At 40.9% G+C, this 23,973-nt stretch overlaps 1 protein-coding gene across 1 annotated transcript in view; it reads right to left on the bottom strand.

Moving 5' to 3' along the window:
- The window catches only part of LOC122903514 (myosin-IIIb-like), a 157,978-nt gene that overhangs the window by 117,288 nt on the left and 16,717 nt on the right, over positions 1-23,973 (bottom strand). The window contains exons 4-5 of the mRNA XM_044244364.1: positions 12,572-12,673; positions 946-1,030 (exon numbers count right to left, since the gene is read on the bottom strand). Coding sequence (XP_044100299.1) covers positions 946-1,030; positions 12,572-12,673 — 187 coding nt within the window. The remainder of the gene's footprint in view (positions 1-945; positions 1,031-12,571; positions 12,674-23,973) is intronic.

Here is a 23,973-nt window from a genome sequence, read left to right as displayed (position 1 = left end):
AGTTTCTAATGATCTGCTTCTTTCTCCAAATCCTGGCGTAAATTTTTAATGAACAAGTCCCTACAACTGATTTAGAGGAAAATATGAAAGGCAAGCTTCATGCTAGTTAGACCTTCCCTTTGCCACAGTCTGCTCTTTCCTGTACTTGCATCCTCTTCCTGATGACACATATGACAGAACCTAAAAACATTTTCTGGGAAAAGGTAGGTTATGGAGATATCCCTGAAGAACTGGAAGCCTGGGTGTTCCTAGAGTCTCCCGTGCTTGATGTCCTGGCCTGGCCTGGGCTGACTTAAAGTGACCTGAGCCTACATTTAGCCATGGATATTGTCCTCTGCAGACCCGAGCAGGTCCTGTGTACCATGAAGATGAGCTATAATGCTCTACTTATTTTGAGTTATATTTAACTAGAAATTGTGGGTAAACGGGCAATTATACTCCCTTTTTGCTTTATCTAAAACTCAAGGTTTTCCCACCTTGGACTACTTTGGGCTAGACAATTCTTAGTTGTGAGGGGGCTGTGGTGTGCAGGGTGGGATGTTCAGCAGTACCCCTGGCCTCTGCTCACCAGATGACATCAGCACAACTCCTCCCCGAGGCTGTGACAACAAAAATATCTCCAGACACTGCCAAATGTCCCAGAGGAAAGAGGGGCAAAACTGTCCCCACTTGAGAAAAATCACTTTAACTGAATGAGGCCAAGCACCTGCTTTACTATGAAGAGAACCCCAAAAGCAGGATTTTGTCCAGGTTGCCCTGCAGAGTAAAGACTTTTTGCCCACAGAGGAATGACCTCTGACCTGGGAGAATCTGATAAAAAACACTTTTTGGCTCTACTCTCTCCAACTCTTCAATATAACACATTGTCAGAAATACTTCTGTTTCAGTGTCCTTGGGCACAGAGCACCTAAGTATAAGACTAAGAACAGTATGGATATGACTCACCGATTTTTCTCAGTGACAACAGGAGAGTTGCTTGAAGTCTCTGCATGGCCACTGTTGAATTCTGTTTGTGGACTTCTTTTATGATCTATGGGAGCCCCTCAGAATGGGCAGAAAACAAACAAGAAAACAGACAAAAAACTTAGAGATCTATGGCTAGGTTCAGAGGCAGGGTTAGGCTTTAGTGCCTATCCATACTCCACAGCACCTCTCTCCCTGCCCTCTTGCTGTTCTACAGCCTTTGTCTACACACATCATCAAGACTGACCTGCTCTGTGATCCCAGCCAGCAAACTCGGTAAAATAATCCACAGGTACAGGAAAACAAGCTACCTTTCTCCAAGAGATAGAGGTGGTGGACAGAGATTAGAAGCCCCCAGGAGAGCTCAACTGCCACGGTGGTATGTAGGAGTTGGAATGGCAGTGGGCTAGACAGCAGGCCAGTTTCCAGTTCCAGCTAGGCAGGGTGGGGCTGGTGCTGATGCAGAATGTTCATCGGGGAATGGACTGTCCCAATGTGGATAGGACAGACTGTAACTAGGGAATCACTTCTGGAGTCATCCATTTCTACACTGTGAAGGAGGGCAATTCACTGATAAATTTCTCAAGAGTGGGAGTAACAAATACAGTTTCTCCTTTCTGTGACCATGGGTGCCTAGCCATATCTAATCAATCATGCCCCTCTTTCAGGTTCAAGTTCCTTTTTTTTTTTAAAGATTTATTTATTTATTTGAGTGAGTGTAAGCTTACTTGAGTAGGGGGAAAGACAGGGAGAGAGAGAGAGAGTCCCAAGCAGCCTCCCCACTGAGTGCAGAGCCCATGGGAGGGGGTGGGTTTGATGTGTGGTTTGATCTCACAACCCATGAGATCATGATCAGAGCCAAAATCCCGAGTTGGATACTCAAATAACTGAGCCACCTACGCTCTCCAGCTTCAAATCCCTTCTCCTTCTGTTTTGTTTTGTTTTAAAGATTTTATTTATTTATTTGACAGAGAGAGAGAGAGCACGCGCACATAAGTAGGGGGAATGGCAGGCAGAGGGGAGGGAAAATCAGGATCCCCGCTGAACAGAGACCTGGATTAGGACCCCAGATCATGACCTTAGCTGAAGACAGACACTTAACTGACTGAGCCACCTGGGTGCCCCTCAAGTTCCTTTTTAACAGGCTTTACATCAGAGGTTCCCCTGGTGCAGGTGCCACATGGTCATGACTTCATGAGGACAACAAAGGAATCATCAACTTCACTTAGAAACTTGTTAGAAATGCACATTCTTGGACCTCACCCAAGACCTAGTGAATTAGAATGTCCAGTGGTGGCAGCTGGAAACCTGTTGTTTTTTTAAAAATTTTATTAAAATTTTAAATTTTTTTATAAACATATAATGTATTTTTATCCCCAGGGGTACAGGTCTGTGAATTGACAGGTTTACACACTTCACAGTGCTCACCATAGCACATAACCGTCCCAATGTCCAAAACCCCACCCCCTCTCTCCCAGCCCCCCTTCCCCCAGCAACCCTCAGTTTCTTTAGTGAGATTAGGAGTCACTTACAGTTTGTCTCCCTCCCAATCCCATCTTATTTCATTTATTCTTTTCCTAGCTCCCAAAACCCCCATGTTGCACCTCCACTTCCTCATATCAGGGAGATCATATGATAGTTGTCTTTCTCCGACTGACTTACTTTGCTAAGCATAATACCCTCTAGTTCCATCCACGTTGTCGCAAATGGCAAGATTTCATTTCTTTTGATGGCTGCATAGTATTCCATTGTGTATATATACCACATCTTCTTTATCCATTCATCTGTTGATGGACATCTACGTTCTTTCCATAGTTTGGCTATTGTGGATATTACTGCTATAAACATTCGGGTGCACGTGCCCCTTCGGATTTCTACATTTGTATCTTTATGGTAAATACCCAGTAGTGTAATTGCTGGGTCATAGGGTAGCTCTATTTTCAACTTTTTGAGGAACCTCCATGCTCTTTTCCAGAGTGGCTGCACCAGCTTGCATTCCCACCAATAGTGTAGGAGGGTTCCCCTTTCTCCACATCCTCGCCAGCATCTGTCATTTCCTGACTTGTTAATTTTGGCCATTCTGACTGGTATGAGGTGGTATCTCATTGTGGTTTTTATTTGTATTTCCCTGATGCCGAGTGATGTGGAGCACTTTTTCATGTGTCTGTTGGCCATCTGGATGTTTTCTTTGCAGAAATGTCTGTTCATGTCCTCTGCCCTTTTCTTGATTGGATTATTTGTTCTTTGGGTGTTGAGTTTGCTAAGCTCTTTATAGATTCTGGACACTAGCCCTTTAACTGATATGTCATTTGCAAATATCTTCTCCCATTCTGTCAGTTGTCTTTTGGTTTTGTTAACTGTTTCCTTTGCTGTGCAAAAGTTTTTGATCTTGATGAAATCCCAACAGTTCATTTTTTCCCTTGCTTCCCTTGCCTTTGGCGATGTTCCCAGGAAGAAGTTGCTGCGGCTGAGGTCAAAGAGGTTGCTGCCTGTGTTCTCCTCAAGGATTTTGATGGATTCCTTTCTCACATTGAGGTCCTTCATCCATTTTGAGTCTATTTTCGTGTGTGGTATAAGGAAATTGTCCAATTTCATTTTTCTGCATGTGGCTGTCCAATTTTCCCAACACCATTTGTTGAACAGACTGTCTTTTTTCCATTGGACATTCTTTCCTGCTTTGTCAAAGATTAGTTGACCATAGAGTTGAGGGTGTATTTCTGGGCTCTCTATTCTGTTCCGTTGGTCTATGTGTCTGTTTTTGTGCCAGTTCCATACTGTCTTGATGATGACAGCTTTGTAATAGAGCTTGAAGTCTGGAATTGTGATGCCACCAACTTTGGCTTTCTTTTTCAATATTCCTTTAGCTATTCGAGGTCTTTTCTGGTTCTGTATAAATTTTAGGATTATTTGTTCCATTTCTTTGAAAAAAATGGATAGGATTTTGATAGGGATTGCATTAAATGTGTAGATTGCTTTAGGTAGCATAGACACTTTCACAATATTTATTCTTCCAATCCAGGAGCATGGAACATTTTTCCATTTCCTTGTGTCTTCCTCAATTTCTTTCATGAGTACTTTATAATTTTCTAAGTATAGATTCTTTGCCTCTTTGGTTAGGTTTATTCCTAGGTATCTTATGGTTTTGGGTGCAACTGTAAATGGGATTGACTCTTTAATTTCTCTTTCTTCTGTCTTGTTGTTGTAGAGAAATGCCACTGATTTCTGTGCATTGATTTTATATCCTGACACTTTACTGAATTCCTGTACAAGTTCTAGCAGCTTTGGTGTGGAGTCTTTTTGGTTTTCCACATAGAGTATCATATCATCTGCAAAAAGTGATAGTTTGACTTCTTCTTTGCCAATTTGGATGCCTTTAATTTCTTTTTGTTGTCTGATTGCTGAGGCTAGGACTTCTAGGACTATGTTGAATAGCAGTGGTGATAATGGACATCCCTGCCGTGTTCCTGACCTTAGCGAAAAAGCTTTCAGTTTTTCTCCATTGAGAATGTTATTTGCGGTGGGTTTTTCATAGATGGCTTTGATGATATTGAGGTATGTGCCCTCTATCCCTACACTTTGAAGAGTTTTGATCAGGAAGGGATGCTGTACTTTGTCAAATGCTTTTTCAGCATCTATTGAGAGTATCATATGGTTCTTGTTCTTTCTTTTATTAATGTATTATATCACATTGATTGATTTGCGGATGTTGAACCAACCTTGCAGCCCTGGAATAAATCCCACTTGGTCGTGGTCAATAATCTTTTTAATGTACTGTTGGATCCCATTGAGAGTATTTTGGTGAGAATTTTTGCATCTGTGTTCATCAAGGATATTGGTCTGTAATTCTCTTTTTTGATGGGATCCTTGTCTGGTTTTGGGATCAAGGTGATGCTGGCCTCATAAAATGAGTTTGGAAGTTTTCCTTTCATTTCTATTTTTTGGAACAGTTTCAGGAGAACTGAAAGAGGTATTATTCCTCTTTAAATGTTTGGTAGAATTCCCCTGGGAAGCCGTCTGGCCCTGGGCTTTTTTTGTTTGGAGATTTCTGATGACTGTTTCAATCTCCTTACTGCTTATAGGTCTGTTCAGGTTTTCTATTTCTTCCTGGTTCAGTTGTGGTAGTTTATATGTCTCCAGGAATGCATCCATTTCTTCCAGATTGTCAAATTTGTTGGCGTAGAGTTGCTCATAGTATGTTCTTATAATTATTTCTATTTCTTTGGGTGTTGGTTGTGATCTCTCCTCTTTCATTCATGATTTTATTTATTTGGGTCCTTTCTCTTTTCTTTTTGATAAGTCTGGCCAGGGGTTTATCAATCTTATTAATTCTTTCAAAGAACCAGCTCCTAGTTTCGTTGATTTGTTCTATTGTGTTTTTTTGGTTTCTATTTCATTGATTTCTGCTCTGGTCTTTATGATTTCTCTTCTCCTGCTGGGTTTAGGCTTTCTTTGTTGTTCTTTCTCTGGCTTGTTTAGGTCTAGGGTTAGGTTGTGTATTTGAGACCTTTCTTGTTTCTTGAGAAAGGCTTGTACTGCTATGTATTTTCCTCTCAGGACTGCCTTTGCTGTGTCCCACAGATTTTGAACAGTTGTGTTTTCATTATCATCTGTTTCCATGATTTTTTTCAATTCTTCCTTAATTTCCTGGTTGACCCATCATTCTTTAGAAGGATGCTGTTTAGTCTCCATGTATTTGGGTTCGTTCCAAATTTCCTCTTGTGATTGAGTTCTAGCTTTAGAGCATTGTGGTCTGAAAATATGCAGGGAATGATCCCAATGTTTTGATACCAGCTGAGACCTGATTTATGACCCAGGATGTGATCTATTCTGGAGAATGTTCCATGTGCACTAGAGAAGAATGTGTATTCTGTTGCTCTGGGATGAAATGTTCTGAATATATCTGTGATGTCCCTTTGGTCCAGTGTGTCATTTAAGGCCTTTATTTCCTTGTTGATCTTTTGCTTGGATGATCTGTCCATTTCAGTGAGGGGAGTGTTAAAGTCCCCTACTATTATTGTATTATTGTCGATGTGTTTCTTTGATTTTGTTATTAATTGGTTTCTATAGTTGGCTGCTCCCATATTATGGGCATAGATATTTAAAATTGTTAGATCTTCTTGTTGTACAGACCCTTTGAGTATGATATAGTGTCCTTCCTCATCTCTTTTTATAGTCTTTGGCTTAAAGTCTAATTGATCTGATATAAGGATTGCCACCCCAGCCTTCTGATGTCCATTAGCATGGTAAATGGTTTTCCATTTCCTCACTTTAAATCTGGAGGTGTCTTCAGGTCTAAAATGAGTTTCTTGTAGGCAGCATATTGATGGGTTTTGTTTTTTTTATCCATTCTGATACCCTGTGTGTCTTTTGATTGGAGCATTTAGCCAATTTACATTCAGGGTAATTATTGAGAGATATGAGTTTAGTGCCATTGTATTGCCTGTAAGGTGACTGTTACTGTCCTTTCTGATCTACTACTTTTAGGGTCTCTCTTCGCTTAGAGGACCCCTTTCAATATTTCCTATAGAGCTGGTTTGGTGTTTGCAAATTTTTTCAGTTTTTGTTTGTCCTGGAAGCTTTTTATCTCTCCTTCTATTTTCAGTGATAGCCTAGCTGGATATAGTATTCTTGGCTTTCTCGTTTAGTGCTCTGAATATATCATGCCAGTTCTCTCTGGCCTGCCAGGTCTCTGTGGATAAGTCTGCTGCTGATCTAATATTTTTACCATTGTATGTTACAGACTTCTTTTCCAGGGCTGCTTTCAGGATTTTCTCTTTGTTGCTAAGACTTGTAAATTTTACTATTAGGTGAGGCGGTGTGGACCTATTCTCACTGATTTTGAGGGGGGTTCTCTGCACCTCCTGGATTTTGATGCTTGTTCCCTTTGCCATATTATGGAAATTCTCTACAATAATTCTCTCCAATATACCTTCTGCTTGGCAGGGAGCCTGCTTCTCCCTCTGCTTCTGTCTGCCACTCTGTCTGCCTGTGCTTGCTCTCGCTTCTCTCTCTATGACAAATAAATAAAAAGTAAAAAAAAAAAATCTTTAAATAATCCTCTCCAACATACCTTCTGCTCCCCTCTCTCTTTCTTCTTCTTCTGGAATCCCAATTATTCTAATATTGTTTCATCTTATGGTGTCACTTCTCTCTCGAATTCTCCCCTCGTGGTCCAGTATTTGTTTGTCTCTCTTTTGCTCGGCTTCTTTATTCTCTGTCATTTGGTCTTCTATATCACTAATTCTTTCTTCTGCCTCATTTATCCTAGCAGTAAGAGCCTCCATTTTTAATTGCACCTCATTAATAGCTTTTTTTATTTCAACTTGGTTAGATTTAAGTTCTTTTATTTCTCCAGAAAGGGCTTTTATCTCTCCAGAGAGGGTTTCTCTAATATCTTCCAAGCCTTTTTCGAACCCGGCTAGAACCTTGAGAATCACATTCTGAACTCTAGATCTGACATATTACCGATGTCTGTATTGATTAGGTCCCTAGCCTTTGGTATTGCCTCTTGTTCGGTTTTTTGTGGTGAGTTTTTCCGCCTTGTCATTTTGTCCAGATAAGAATATATGAAGGAGCAAATAAAATACTAAAAGGGTGGCAAAGACCCCAAGAAAATGCACTTTAGCCAAATCAGAAGAGACCCCAAATCATGGGGAGGGGGGTGGAGAAAGGGGGAAAGGGGATAAAAAGAAGTTCAGAAAAAAGGATTAAAAAAAAAAAAAAAAGAAAACAAATTTTAAAAATATAAAAAAGAAAAAATATATATTAGACTGGTGACTAGAACAGGGTCACCCACTTAATTTTGGGAGTATTTTGGTCTCTTAGAAGAAACTACCTCCCAAAATTTTAAAGAATGAAAAACATATATAAGGGTAAACACAATGAAGGGATGGAATATGCCTATAAAGATGAAAAAAAATTTTTTTTTAATTTCTAAAAAAGGAGTTGATAAAGTAAGTTGGTTGGGAGAATAAAGAAAAAGAAAGCGGAAAGATTTTGCTCAGGCTGGAGATTAGAACAGACCCAGAGCTAGATTTAGGGCATATTTTGACCTATTAGAAGAAGCTGTACCCCAGACTTTTTAGAAGAAAAAACCCTATGTGTATACAAAAAATAAAGTTAGATATAACGAAGGATAAAATATGACTATAATCATAAAGGTTCAAAAAAGATTTTTTTTTAATGAAAGGTATTGTTAAGATAAACTAGTTAAAAACGTTAAAAGAGGAAAGGGTAAAAGTTAAAAAAAATTTAGAAGAAGAAAAAAATATAGTTAAAAAAAATTAAATTAACTGCAAGACTAAGGAATCATGGGGAGAAAGCCATGAATTCCATGCTTTGCTTTCTCCTCCTCTGAAATTCTGCTGTTCTCCTTTGTATGTTAACTTGGTCTTGGCTGGATTTCTTGTTGATCTTCTGGAAGAGGGGCCTGTTGTAGTGATTCTCCAGTGTCTTTGCCCCAGGCGGAATTGCGCCGCCCTTACCAGGGGCCAGGCTAAGTAATCCGCTCTAGTTTGCTTTCAGGAGCTCTTGTTCCGGGAATGCTTTCCATAGAGTTCCGTTGGACGGGAATGAAAATGGCGGCCTCCCAGTCTCCAGCCCACATGAGCCGAGAGCTCGGGGCCCCACTCCTCAGTGCGCCCTCAGAGACAAGCATTCAATCACTCCGGTGCTCACTCCTCGGCTCTGTCTCTGTAGCTGGCTTCCTTGCTATAATACCTGCGAGCTCTGTGACACTCAGACACCCCCAATCCTTCTGTGATCCCACGGGACCTGGGGCCAAGCTGACCCCGCGTGGGCATCACCCCAGTTTAGCCTCTGGAGCGATATCCCTCAATGGAGCAGACTTTTAAAAGTCCTGATTTTGTGCTCCATTGCTCCGTTGCTAACCGGGAGCCGGCCCCTCCCCCCCGGTCTATCTTCCCGTGGCTTTGGATTCACTTCTCCCCCGGTCCTACCTTTTAGAAAGAATTATTGCTGTTCTTCTCTTCAGTCTCTTGTTGGATTTACAGGTATTCGCAATGGATTAATAAGCTATCTAGCTGATCTCCTGCTACCTGATATAGTCTCAGTCTGCTACTTCTCCGCCATCTTGACCACAAACCTCCTCTGGCAACCTGTTTTTAATAGGCCCTCAAGGTGATCCGGATCCATGCTGAAGTTTGACAGACACTGCTCCAGATCAATGATCCTTAATCTGGGCTGTATATTCAAATCACCTGGGAAGATTTTAAATATGCCTAAACCCAGCTCCTAGAGATTCTGAAATTGTCCTGGGGTAGGATTGCATTAATTTTAAGAAGCTCTCCGGATGATTTTACTGTTTGGCCAGGGCTGAGAATTAGTTTCACATAGTCACTACTAATCAGTTGGGATAGGGGAGAGAGTGCATCTATTTGCTATCCTTATTTCAGGTCATCTAAAAGCAGCCAAACCAAAATATAAACATGAAGATATCTGTAAACTTGGCAACTGTGACATACTACAGAAGATGCATAAAATGTATAAGGTTGGCGGTGCCTGGGTGGTGCAGTTGGTTAAGCATTCAACTCTTGGTTTCAGCTCAGGTCATGATCTCGGGGTTGTGAGATGGAGACCCACCTCGAGCTCTGTGCTCAGTGGGGAGTCTGTTTAAGACTCTTCTCTACCTTTCCCTGTACTCTTCCCCTCCCCCATCCTGGGGCTCTCTCTCTCTCTCTCTCTCTAATAAATAAATCTTTAAAAAACTTATAAGGTTGAAGTTATGATGATTGAACATACAGCATGACAAAGAGTACAGAAAAAGAAATATATAAATCAATTGTTTTATGTTGTCTATTCTGGGAAGGGTAAGCTCTGATTCTGTGTTATTAGTTTGGTTCCTTAAACATAAATATCTCATGTGTAAAAGAAATGTAATTCTTCAAGCTATCAGTGATAGATAAGACCATCTGTTATTGTTATTATTATTGCCATAAACACCAAAAGAATAAAGATAAAATTTTAAGTGGAACATTATTATATTTTTATTATTACACAAAAAAACATTACGACCAAACAGTGAAACAACAACATTAAAAGAAGAAGCAAAAGAAATCAAGAAAATTAGCTGCAGCCTTCCAGAATTTCATTAACTGATTCCCTTCCTTCCCTTCCCTGCCATCCCTTGACTGACCAACTCCTCTAGTGAGAGGATCAGGCAGGTTTCCCCCTCCTGGAGATTCTAAAACACTGTTTGGCCTAATCTCACTTGCAATACTGTGACAAGCAACATAAAAGCAAGAACTGACTTTAAAAGGAGAAAGAGGAGCCTACTTCAGGGCACAAATAACTCTGCTTCCTTATTAAGAAGGAACGTTGACAGGAATAATCTTTACCCCTGTGCTCTGGCCCAATTTGGCAGAACCAATAGCTACCACACACTGATCAAAGCCCAAATGGTGTCACCCAGGTGGAAAGCTGAGATTGCTCTTGTCTCCACCTATCTGAGATCTTCGGAATAAAGAGAAGGAGTAACAGCCTAACAGTAATTCAGAGAGGAAAGAGCAAAGCCAGAAAAGATCACCAAGCCCCTTTTGGTTTGAGACTCTCAAGAGAAAGGTGCTACGTCCGCCTCCAGAGAAGAAGCTTCGCCATCTTTCTCTGGAACTTAGCAAATATTCCCAGTTACTTTTTCTGGGTTTCCAAAAAAACCCCACAGAATTTCTGTTCATGTAATTAAAGGGAAAACTTACTCCATGTTTCTTATTCATTTACACTTCAGTCATCAAAATATTGATTTTTAGGAGTTATTTGAAGTATAAAAATCAAACAGAAAACTTTCAGAATATTCTTAATAAAGCTTAGATGAAGTCTGTTCCTCCATCCCCCAGCTTTGCTTGAAGAGCAGGGAGAAGGATTTGAGTCAGAGTAAGAACATAAACTTAAATAAGAAGGAGGCCAAACTATTGAGTAGAAAGCAAACCCAAAAGTGTGAAATATTTTTAAGTATGTCCTGGTGAAAGTTGGAATCAGCTGGCATCTCTTTGGCAAATTAATTACTGAACAAGGAGATTGGAGAAACAAAGATACAGAGAGAACCAGAAAGGTAAAATAGGGTGGTCACTCGAAGTGAAGATAGTAAGTGAAGGAATAAGAGCAGTGAGATGGTGGTAAAAAATTCAATGATGAGCTTGCATAGCCGACCTGAGGTGCATACAGGTGGGGCAACAGAGGCTTCTCCAGATGGGGTCTCTTTTCCTCAGAGGAACATCCCTAAGTGCTTCGGTTCAATGAAATGAATCAGTTTGAGGAGGGACTTCTCTGAAGGAGTTGAATCCTTCCAAAGTTGGATTGAACTCAATGAGTCATTCATATTTCCTAGGAAAGTCAAGCCAATTCTCCACTGGACCATTTTGGAATAAGATGGAAAGGCATTTGGCTGAAAACATGGGAGCAGGCAGTGTAAACTCAAATGCCTTTGGGGCATCCCAGGTAACATAAATGTGTGCACTGTCAGGCAAAGAGGGTGGGAAGTGGTGGGGTTTGTGTGAACCAGAGAATGTATGCCCCACATGGAGACTTTTGGGTTCAAAGTTTTGTTAAGCTGTGTCTGGCCAAACAAATGGCCAAACCCTTCATGGTGATTACAACTGGAAGACCTCCTATTGGTGACTTTTGCTACGTAGAAAGTGTCAAGGCCATGAGTCAGTAACTGCTAGGCATCCTGTTTCTGAAAATGGAAAGTGTGTCGTTGTCTCCAACCCCAAGTCTCCTCAAATTCAGGAAACCCTGCTGCTCCCTGGGCTCCCCATCTTACCACTCCCTAACTTCCCTGCTCCAAGATAAAGTCCCAGTTCTATATTTCCTAAACAGAGGCTGGGTGGCAGGTTCCAAAGGAGTGGGAAGTGCCCAGAAAGTCTTCACTGGGCCTGGCAGATAAACTGCAAAGTCTACTGTGAAATTCAGAGCAACTCATCTTTATGTTTCAGAAAATGCTGGCATTGGCATTAAAGGCCATATTTTTGAAAATCACAGCTTCTTTCAGCAGAAGTCCAAAAACTTCAAACAGCAAAAAGGAAAGATTCTGGTATTTTTTAAATGTTTAAAAAAAAAACTGGTTTAGTCCATCAAATGCTCTCATTTTATAATGGTGTTAACTAATGGAGGGAGGCTTAGACCAGGTACTCAAGTTTTAATTTCTTGTCCATGGTGCTCCTCCCCACCATAAATGTTCTGCATTTATAGTTTGAGATCCATGTATCAATGTGACAGTCATAGAAAGACCTTGAGAAGCCGAACCAAGGTAGGTCAGAGAGAAATGTGTCCATGTCCACTCTAAGACGGGGAGTTGAGGAGAGGCAATAGGTAAGGAGAGCCACAACTAGACCAGTTTCCCCAGTAAACAGGTCATTGGGCAGAGGGGGAAGCTGCAGGGAAGCTGAGAGTATCTCTGTCTCCTCTTTCCCTTTTGTGAAATCACCGATTGGGATCCTCTGTAAGGCTGCCCCTGAATTTAACCAGCTGTCTCCTATAGAAAAACAGAGAGTCCATATCAGGTGGTCATTTCCATCTCTGGAACCATCTCTGGAACCTTCTCTGGAATGTCTCTGAATACAAGACACCCATCCCCAAACTCTAATGACCTCACCTGTGTGGTCACTAGGTTCACGGTGGTCTTGATCCTGGACACCTCCCTTGCTTTCCCTTGTGACAGTGGGCTGCAGATCACTGCTTTGGTCTGAAGGGTGCCCTGTGGAATGAAACAAAGGAGGAATTTATCAAACTTATGCTCCCACACCTGGATTCACTACCCAAGTGGGTGACACAGTGTGGCTAGGGAAACCTACACTTGTCTCACAGTTCTAGGCATCAACACGATAAACCTCACCAACAGATCCGGGGCTTATTTTTAAGATTTAATACAGTGTGGCTGTAGAGGGCCTAATTGTAGAAAATAGGGGAAGTGGTTAACTGTCCTGACTGGACTCCCTGCTAGATTGGTGACTTGATAATTCAGATAAGCTCTGTCTCAATGATTGTGTTAGTCAAACAGAGAGCTTAAGTGTACCAGGATAGGGCTTCTGGTTGGACAACTGCATGGTTTTCCTATTTCCTTTTCAGTTGAACCACCAGGAAAGTAAAAGGAGGGATAAGGTCTACTCCTTTCTTCCACACCTCTGCCCCTTACTCATGTCTATCCTTTCCTTTCATCCTGTAGTCCTGTTCACTGATGTTTGTGGGTTGACAACCAATAATGCTGTTATGAAAAAGATCAACTACATGTTCCACTAAGATGAGGACGCTCACAATTGCAGCTTTTCATTGTCCAGTCAGTTTAGCTCATGTTGATAAATACCTAAATACTTCTCCACCAAACAGCTCATGACTTGAGTGGAAAAATACTGAAGGGTCTGTCCTGGTGGTCACATCTCTTCGTCCACTGTCCATGACCCTCAAGGGCATGATCGGTTGAAGATGTTCTACCACTTCAGACTACCTCAGGTATCTGAAGAGGGCTGGTTCTTTCCAGTTGGATCCCTTGGCTCTAGAAGAAACCATACTGGTAGCAGGGCCCCTAATCCCTGCAGAGGAGATATGCTGCAGGCTTTATCCTTAGGCAGCCCCTCCTTTTCCTCTGACCTGAGATATAAATAAACCTTGTTCTCTCTCATCCTGCACCTTCTTTCTGACTCTGGCTGTTTCAAATTTGTTGGTAGTACTTCCAGATATACCATATTACAATATTTGGGATCTCTGACCTTTTTCTGTTTTTATTTCTTTGGATGGGATTTTTTTTTTCCCCATCCTGTCCTTCTCTCTCCTTCTGAGTGACTCTCCTACCTCAAATATCACCTTCCCACACCCAGCCTGATGGCGACATGTCTCTCCAGTCCCTTGAGGTGGCCCAGCAAACCCATTAAGCAATGCCGGCTGCCTCAGACTATACTTAAAAATATACTGTCCCTACTCTCATGGAGCTTACATACTAATACAGAGAGTAAGAATAAAAAGAGGTAACAGATGTAAAAACACCCTAAAATTTTTAAGAGGGTGAGCTGGGTAGACTAGAGTCCCCTCAATATTCCTATCTATCTAGAACCTCAGAATGTGACCTTACTTGGAAATAAGATCTTTGTAGATGTAATTAGTTTAAGATGAGGTCACACTGGAATAAGGTGGGTCTTAAGTTCGACGATTAGTATCCTTATAAGAAGGCCAGGTGAAGACACAGACACAAGCAGAATGCAGTGATAATGAAAGCTAAGAATGGAGTGATGGGTCTACAAGCCAAGGAATGCCAAACATTGTCAGGAACTACCGAAAGCTAGGAGAGAGGTATGGAAAGAATTCTCCCTCAGAGTGTCCAACACAAACCAAACTTGCTGATTTTGGACTTCCAGCCTCCTGAACTGTGAGAGAATAAGTTTCTGTTGTTTTATGCTACAAAGTTGGGGTAATTTGTTATGGCAGCCCTAGGAAACTGACATGAAGAGGTAAAGCTGACAGATGTTAAGAAAAAAGAAACAGAAGAAAAAGATTAGGTACATGTATTCAGCTTGATTTTGTTGGGGGGTGGGGGAATGTTAAGAACAGGAGTTAGGGAAATGTCCCGTTATTTTCATTTAACAAACAAAGATGTATAGGCTATTACGTTCCATGCAGTGTTCTAAGCCCTTTATAAAAATTAACTCATTAATCCTCATAGTAACTCTAAAAGGTAGAGGCCACTATTTTCCCCGTTTTATGGTTAAGGAAACAGAGGCCCAGAGCAGTTAAATGACTTGCCAAGAGTCACTCACAGCTGGAGAGTGGCAGAGCCAGTATTCAAATCCTAGCATTTTTGCCCTAAAGACTGAATTCTTAAATATTACATGGTACAGCCCCATTTATGTAGCCATTTTAAAAATCATTAAACTCTACTCTTATTTCTTCCTTTATAAGTGGCAGTAAGAATTCAGACTTTCTTTCTTTCACATGCCTGGGCCTCTAAGGTCCCACAGGTCAGGTGCTATGGGAGGAGGCTCTGGGCTGGACTGGCATTTGATGACCTGCTTGGAGGACAGACCCAGAGGCAAGGTTTCCAGCAAGGGCACTGTCTAGGTAGATTTCTTGGTTGGAAATCTAGGCCGGGTAAGCTTTTCTGGCCTCATAATGGGTCTGGCAAACGGTGCCTACTGTATCTGGCAGAGGAGGCGCATACAGATGAGGCACAAAAGCCCAACCTTCCCCTCCTCACCACTGCTGGCCAATTGCAGCAGGAGCCCATGTCATTTCTGGCTGGAGTGACAGCTGGTCAACAGCCATCTTATCAGAACAGAAAGAGGCCAACTTGTGGGAGGTCTGACAGGCAAATGCCACCAAAAGCAGCAATGAGAAAGTAAAATTATTTTTTTAAAGAACAGAATCTCATTGACAGATTTTTTTTTTTTTTTTCCCAAGAGCACATCAGAAACCCTGGTCTCAACATAAAAAAATTCTGGTAATTCCAGGCCTACGAGAACATTCTCCACTTTGATTCTCCCGTACTTAATGCCAGTCATTATCCTGGTCAAACTTTGACGGAGTTCAAAGAAAGTCTTGCCTGGTAATTGTTTTCTCTAACTTGGGAACTCTTTATCCTAAAGATCAGTTTCTTGTCTTCTCTGGAACATCACTGTTTGGGGAATTCCCCTTGCCTTCAAGCACCCAGGGATTGTCACTGTTCTCTTCTGGCTCCCAGCAGCCTTGGGTAGGATTTACTTCTTATAATTTATGCCCGGTCTGCTTCCGAAAAGGACCAGAGCAAGCCTCATAGATTGTTTGTTTCTTGTGCTTGTGTTAGTTGTCTCTAGCTTAGCATTCCTCTTAAGCCTGGGGCAGATGTGTCCGTCCTGGTTCCATTTGAGACTGTTTCTCCCACCTCCTTTCTAAAAGATTTTATTTTTAAGTGCAGTTTTAGATTCTCAGCAAAACTGAGAGGGAGTTGCAGAGGTTTCCCATATATTCCCTGCTCCCGCGTATGCAGACACTGCCAATACCTCCCACTGGAACGGCATATTTGCTACAATCGATGGACCTACACTGACACTTCTTAATTACCCAAAACCCACAGTTTACATTATGGTTCACTCCTGATGTTGTACATGACATGGGTCTGGACACATTATAATGACATATATCCATCATCCTGGTGTCATACAGTAATTTCACTGCTGTAAAAAATCCTCTGGGCTCTGCCTACTAACCCCCTCCCACATCGTGGCAACCATTGATCTCTGTACAGTCTCCACAGTTTTGCTTTTCCTAGAATGCCACATAGTTGGAATCATGCAGTTCGTAGTCTCTTCAGACTGGCTCTCTCCTCGTAAGATGCATTTATGTTTCCTGCATGCCTCTTTGTGGCTTGAGAGCTCATTTCTTTTTAGCACTGAATACTATTCCATCGTCTGGATGTACTACAGTTTATTTATCCATTTACCCACTGAAGCACATTCCGGTCGCTTCCAAGTTCTAGCAATTACGAATAAAGATGCCTCACACATCTGTGTGCAGGTTTTTGTGTGGACATAAGTTTTCAACTCCTCTGGGTAAATACCAAAGAGCGTGAAGACTGGATCATATGGTAAGAGTATGTTTAGTTTTGTAAGAAACTGCCACACTGTCTTCCAAAGTAGCGCCACTATTCGGTATTCTCATCAGTGACGAATGAGGTTCCTGCTGTTCCACGACAGCATTTGATGCTGTCACTGTTACAGATTTTGGCCCTTCTAATAGGTGTGTAACAGTATATTGTTGTTTTAATTTACATTTGCCTGCTGACATGATGTAGAGCATCAGACTGTCCCCTCTTGATGGGGAAAAAATAAATTTTATGTTGCTTTTGTGACCACCCCAAAAGCATTTAGCAGAGTGTTCTGCACAGAGAGGATGTTCAGAGAATGTTTGGGGAAAGGACACCAGATCAAGAGTTAGGCAGTCTGTACCGCAGGGAGGTTTCTCAGTCACCATCTGTAAAATGGGGTAAGATTCCCAATCTACTTCTCAGGGTTTCAGAGATAATTACAAAAATAAGGTGAGTGAAACTGCCTTGTATAAACTAGGAATTGCTATGCAAAAATACAGCATGTTAGGAAAATAAGTATTTCTGCTTGTTAATTAAGAAGGAAATAACTCCCACCTCTATGATCATTCCAGCTTATACAGTTTTGGTTTCCCATAAATCAAAGTTATTTACTTTCCTATAAATCTTCCCTAAAAAGATAAAGTTCTAGATGTATATAGCAGCTTTATTCATAGTCACCCAGAATTAGAAACAAAGGTCATTCAGCTAGTAATTGGCAAAACTGTGGTATACCCATACTCTAGAAACCTGCGCAGCAACAAAAAAGAACAAATTACTCTTAAATGCATCAATACTGATGAATCATAAAAGTATTATATCAAGTGAAAGAAGCCAGATGCAGTTTACATACTGTATTACTCCATTTCTATGACATTTTGGGAAAGGCATAATTATAGGGACAGAAAATCCATTAGTGGTCCCTGGGAGCTAAGGGTGTGGGGAGATGGTCACAGAACGACAGGAGAGAGCTTTTTGGAAATTTTCTTTTTTCTTGATTGTGAAGGGGATTACCTGACTGTGTTCAACCAATTTTATCAAACCATTTGAGTTTTACTGTATGTAAATTATACCTCAATAAATATGACTTTTTAAAAATTACCAGAACATAAAAAAAATTAAAAGATAAAGTCTCCTCAAATTGACTGTTCCCAGAAAGCAGGATCCAATCATTTCTAACCCACGAGGAGGGAAGTGTCTGGTGGGGAGAGCCTTGCTGTTGATGAGGGACCCTTCACAGCCATTTGTATCATTGACCATAGCTGGTTTTGACACTAAGTACTTGGCTCGAAGTCTATGAAATTAGCAGGCTCTGGTTGCTTGTACCTCTCAACCGTCACAACTTTATTGATGAGAATGGCTACCAGCTGTCACCTCTGCCTCCACCTCTGTGCTTGGTGATTTAGACTTCATGGCCACAGCAAATCAAGCCATGATCCTGCTATGGCTCTTCGTGTTGGGGTTTGAACTTCTAGCCAAATGGCTGTCGCTCAGCTGTTAGGCTGCCAATCACCCGTCACTGTGGGTTAAGCATGATATGCACACTGAGATCTTCCAACTCCTTAGACATCTGAAAGGCAACTTGCTTTCCACACCAGCAGGCAGCAAATCTGGGTGATATTTAACTTCTGGATTTTAGAATTTCTGACTTTATGAAAGGCGGTGAGGGGGGAACTTGGAATTTTACATTACAAGTTGCAGAAGGGCCTCAAACCAGTGGACGGGAAAAATGATGTCATTAGTATACCACCTAAATCTTAACACATTTGAGGCCAGTGAAAAATTTATCTACATAAATGAATCAAGCTCTTGGCACGATGGAGCACAGTTTTTTTTAAAAAACAAAAACAAAAACAAAACCACTTCAAATCTTTCATATGATATTATTGTATTTTAGTTTTCCTCTGTTAGATAAGCAAGACTTAAGATTCAGAAAATTCTCTTTTATAAAGGCTTTACTGTAACTGTATTTAAGATTTGGCAGGTACTACTTTTTTTCTCCAAAAGTAAGAGAAATTGTTTAATCTGTTTGAAGTTATATTATTATTATGCTCATCCATGAAGAGTAATATACAGAGAGATTTATTTCCCTGTAAAATTCATATTTAGGAAGGGGGTGCAGAGAGGGAACTAATAATTACTGACTATCTACCACAGGACAGGTACCATGCTTTGCACGTAATATCTGTAATCACCTTCACAATGGTCCTGAAAACTAGGCCTTTAGGAGTTCCATTTTATAGGTGAGGAAACTAAAACTCAGAAGTTAAGTAATTTTCCCTCAAACCATATGGCAAATTATGGCACAGCAGAGATTTCAAGTTGATTGCTTTTTGTTTGTTGTTCTTTCCTTTTTCTTAAAATTTAAGTATAGTTGACACACATTACATAAGTTTCAGGTGTACAACACAGTGATTCAACATCTCTGTACATCACGCGATACTCAATACAAGTGTAGCTGCCATCTGTTACCATACAAGGCTATTACAACACCACTGACTATATGCCCTGTGCTGTACCTTTTATTCTCATGACTTATTAATTCCATAACTGAAGCCTATATCCTCCACTCCCCTTCAGCCATTTTGTCCATCTTCCTGTCCTGCTTTGCTCTGGCGACCATCAGTTTGTTCTCTGTATTTATACATTTGATTCTACTTTTTGTTTATTCATTTGTTTTGTTTTTTTTTTAGATTCCATATATAAGTGAAATTATATGGTCTTTGTCTTTCTCAGTCTGACTTGTTTCACTTAGCGTAATGACCTCTAGGTCCATCCATGTTGTTGCAAATGGCAGAAATCTCATCCTTCTTTATGGCTGTATAATATTCCATTGTGTATGTGAACTGCTTCTTCTTTAACCGATCATCTATCAAGGGACACTTAGGTTGTTTCCATATCTTGACTATTGAAAATAATGTTGCAGTAAACACAGGGGTGCATATATCTTTTTGAGTTTGAAGAAAATGAAAACATTTTCTTCAGGAAGCTATCCAATAGTGGAGTTAATGGATCATATTGTATTTCTATTTTTAATTTTTTGAGAAAGTTCCATACTGTTTTCAATGGTGGCTGCAATAATTATATTCCTACCAGCACTGGACCTGGGTTCCTTTTTCTCTATGTATTTCACCAATACTTGTTATTTTTTATCTTCTTGATTTTAGCCATTCTGACAGATGTATAGTGACATCTCATTGTGGTTTTGATTTCTATTTCCCTGATGATGAGTGATGCTGAGCATCTTTTCATGTGTTTGTTGGCTATTAGTATGTCAAGTCCTCTGCCCATTTTTTGGTCAGAGTTTTTTGGGGTTTTTTGGTTAAAGTAAAATTTTTTTATTCCAAAGTCCACTTGCTTAGGTTGGTATATGAAACTCTTTCCAAAGCTTTGGCTGGTACCCTATATCCATGTGCCATATCCAAGACAGAAACAAATGACATATTGTGGTCTACAGGAAAGAGCACTGGGTGAAGACTGAGAAGAGGGCTTTGACACCAATTCTTCTTCTTCTTCTTCTTTTTTAAAGATTTATTATAGAGAGAAAGAGAGAGAGCACCAGAGTGAACACACATAGGAGGAGGAAAAGAAGGAGAGAATCTTCAAGCCGGCTCCCCACTGAGCATGGGGCTCGATCCCACAACCCATGAGATCATGACCTCAGCTGAAACAGAGTCAGACACTCACCCAACTGAGCCACTGAGGAGCCCAGCCAATTCTTAAGCTCACATAACACATAACGAGAGACAACTTACTTAAATTCTCTGTGCTTCTGTTTCATCTGTTAAGGGGGAAAACAAAATCTGTCTTTCCACGCACAGGAGTCTTTTGAGGAAAAGAAGTCCAATCACTCTTGCCAGAGCAGTTAATTTTGTCCCTAAATGTTTCTTTATTATTATGTGGATATAGCCTAAATAACCATGATTCCATATGAAAAAAAGAAACGTGAAAAAAATCTCAAGATCTAGAATAAAGGCAACTTGAGTGCATTATTGATCACAGTCAGGTTGAGTATAGTTGACAAGTTGAGGTGGTAAAGATGCCACTTCGGGCAGCACCTCTTTATAGCCAGATTCTGGAGCTCTGTATGAGGTCCAGAAGGGAGAAGCAGATTCAAAGTTGAAGTACTCCTGGACTTCCTCTGAAAATTTAATCTTGGGTCTTGGGGGTGCAGACTGCTGCACCAAAGCTTCATCTTAAGCACAATATATGCCGTCAATATATCAGTCACAATCTTCAAGCCCATGTTGGCTCTTCACAACTTCCTCTCTGTGAATTAGGTGAATAGCACTCTGGGCATTTCATTCTAACATGGAAAATAATTTGATTTCATAGCAAAGGACATTCTTTTGCATTCTAAGTTTTTCATGGCAAGAATTCTATTGTTTGTGCCCAAGTGAGGTTTAGCAGGGCCCATTTCTTGAAGAAACCCTGAAGCACAGGCCAGGCCTTCTCGCTGTTATACACCATTTCCTTTAAACCAAGCTTCAGGAGCTCTGTATGTCTTACATGTGTCTGCATGTATCCTGTCACAAACAGGGCACATTTTCCCAAAGTAAAGGACAACACTTGTCCCTACAAACATTTCCTCCCTCCAAAATGTTAAGTCTATAGCTGTCAGAAATCAGCCCCAACTTTTCACTTACAGAGAGCTAGAGAAATCCAGGCAGTGTGCAGGTAGACTGGGCCGGACTCCTTGCATGAACCTGAAGGTACTCACTCTGTCTTCTATTAAACAAAGATTTAGAAGGCAGTGGAGCTCTTGTGTATCTCATAGTTCATCTCAAGCGTCGATACACCAGCTAACGCTTTCACCTAGATGTTACTTTACTCTTCTATGATACAACTTAAAACAATAAGAAAGAGAGGAAGCTGGTTCCTGGCCAATGGCCAAGAATAGTTTGGAACATGTCTTCTCTCACATTTTGAGGAGGTAAGCTTTTGTGTGAAGTGACCAGGAATCTTTCTAAGAGGCAGAAGTGGAGTGAGTGAAGAAACAAGAAAATCGAGGCAGAATGGCAAATAGAGATAAAAGGAGAGGAGTGATCAAAAGTGTACTTGATTTCCTTCTATTAATTCAAAGTGGACCTTTGCCTTCAATGGTACATTCCCTTGACCTTCCTCTACTGTTTGGCTTACAATCAACAATCTGCTTATGCACAGCTTTGTCAGAATGAAAACTATCTTCTGTAATCATCTTCACTTTCAAGAAACATGGGTTATTTCACTGTATATCCTCAGCCATATTTTAGAATGATTTTGACTCTTTGTATTACACTAGAATTTTCTAGAACTCCCTCCCAGCATATGTTGACATTACACAGAGTATCTGATTTATACAAACAGCATCTCTCTGAGGAAGAGCATGCTTCATCGCCCTCTGTATTGGAGATGGGAAATCTGATGCCCCAAATTAAATCCCATCCTCACCATGGTCACTTCAGCATACAGTAGATAGTAAAAAAATATTGAATGAAGAGAGACATTTCCAAATTTAAAATATAGCTGTCCTGCAAACCTAGAGATACTTCTGGAAATCTAGTTCCAGGAAATGACTGCAACCACCCAGTCAGTGCCAACTCACTAACAGTGCTAAAGGAACCAACCTTTCGAAGTTAGAAAAGACCCGAATGAGGCTTTACCTGAAACAGATTTAAAAGTTCAGGCAGTTTAAAAAAACAAAACAAAAAAAGATTTATTTATTTGAGTGAGAGGGAGAGAGAGACAAAGATAGCGACAGAGAGCATGAGCGAGAAAAGCTAGCATGACTGGGGAGGACAGGGAAACAGGCTTCCTGCTCAGCAGGGAGCCAAATGTGGGGCTCAATCCACGGACCCTGGGATCATAACCTAGCTGAAGGCAGATGCTTAACTGACTGAGCCACCCAGGGGCCTCAAGCTCAGTCTGGGGCAGTTTTAAACACAAAAATCTGGTTTTGTTATAAAGTAGGGTCAAGTTTCTAAAAGAAGTTTAAATAGCCTCTGATAGGTTCCCATCTGAAATTGTATCCGAGTGTGCTGGAACCTCTCTGGCCATGATGCTTGCTTTCCCCTCTGGAACCAGCATTTAAAGTAACTCTCATTGCCCAGTGTCGCATGACGTGCCCGGCAGTTCCAGCTGAATCTGGTTTAAAATGCCTGTTCACAGGCTCAAGGAAGCCCAAGTCTTAGCACAGTCATGGCTGAGGCTCCAGAAAGCACTCTCCTCAAAAGGCATTGGAAAGAGAAATAGGCATCGTTTATCTGGGTTGTTAGAAAGGCCAAGGAGGGGGGGTAAGTGGGACGTTGATGGAGGACAGAGAGGGGAAACATTTTCCACTGCACTGAAGCAATTAGATGACAATGTGCTGTAAACCAATGGGCTCTTCCTGCACCCAGGCGTCTGGAGAGAATGGGAAAGGGGGACTGGAAGAGGCTACTCCTTCCTGGAGACACTCTGAAATTCTGGTCCCAGCCCCTAAGGCTCCACTGTCACCTACTTGAGGCATTTTCCCTCTGAGATGGGGAAGCCCACCACTTTGCTCTCATTTAAAGAACAGATCTTGAATTAGGGGAGCAGTTTTCAAGGCAGTGCTTTCAAAAACTTAAAGAATGAGATATTGTAGACCTTTTAAAAATTCCCTGCAGGTTATGTGTTTTGATAGTATTTACTAAGGAATAGATGCACTTTTATTTGAATAAATCTAGTTATATCCAGTTTGTGATAGTAAAGAGTTCATTAAAAGGGAATGACATATAACTTACTTTTTACTTAGAATACCCCATCTATCTGAAAACTAGTATGTGTCATCTTATCTTTCTAATTAAATAAATATGAAATTTAAAATTCTTTGGTGTTTAAAAGAGTATGTTTTCCTTTGGCAAGAGCCTATTTTTAGCATTAACAAATAATAAAAACATACAAAACATGTCATTTCTCACCAAGATGACATTCAAAGCTGTTCCCCTGGCAAAGAAAAAAAAAGTTTTTTGCCGATAAACTCGGCTTTTGCTTGGGATCCCTAGCTCTCTCTCCCGGAGATTCCTCACATCTCAGAGGCCCTTTATTGCTGGTACAATGTGATACTCGTAGGAAATGGATGCGTAGTTACCTAGGGTATTTTTTTTCATTTGTTTTCTCTTCCAGCATTTGATCACTGGCTGGTGAACTGTTTGGGCCCACAGAGATCTCTAGACCACCAGCTCATGTATTTGAAAGGCATCTGTTTATTTTGAAAATGCAAATGTGGCCTACCTCAAAGACTGACAGGCAAGAAATGACCCACTGAGCAAGGGGAGAGGTTTCCAATCTGGAGCCCTGTCCCTCCCTCTATCAAACCGAGATCACTCGCTGTCAAAACAACTTAAACAAGCTCCAGGAATCTGAGTGAAGGGCCCACAATTAAAATGAACAGGACTCTCTCTGTGTGTGTGTGTGTGTGTGTGTATAACTCCTTCCCTCTCTATTTCAGG

This window comes from Neovison vison, chromosome 3, assembly GCF_020171115.1.
Source record: "Neovison vison isolate M4711 chromosome 3, ASM_NN_V1, whole genome shotgun sequence".
In the NCBI taxonomy this organism is placed as follows: Eukaryota; Metazoa; Chordata; class Mammalia; order Carnivora; family Mustelidae; genus Neogale; species Neogale vison.
Note: the sequence above shows the minus strand (reverse complement) of the source record. Positions and strands in the feature narration are given on the sequence as shown.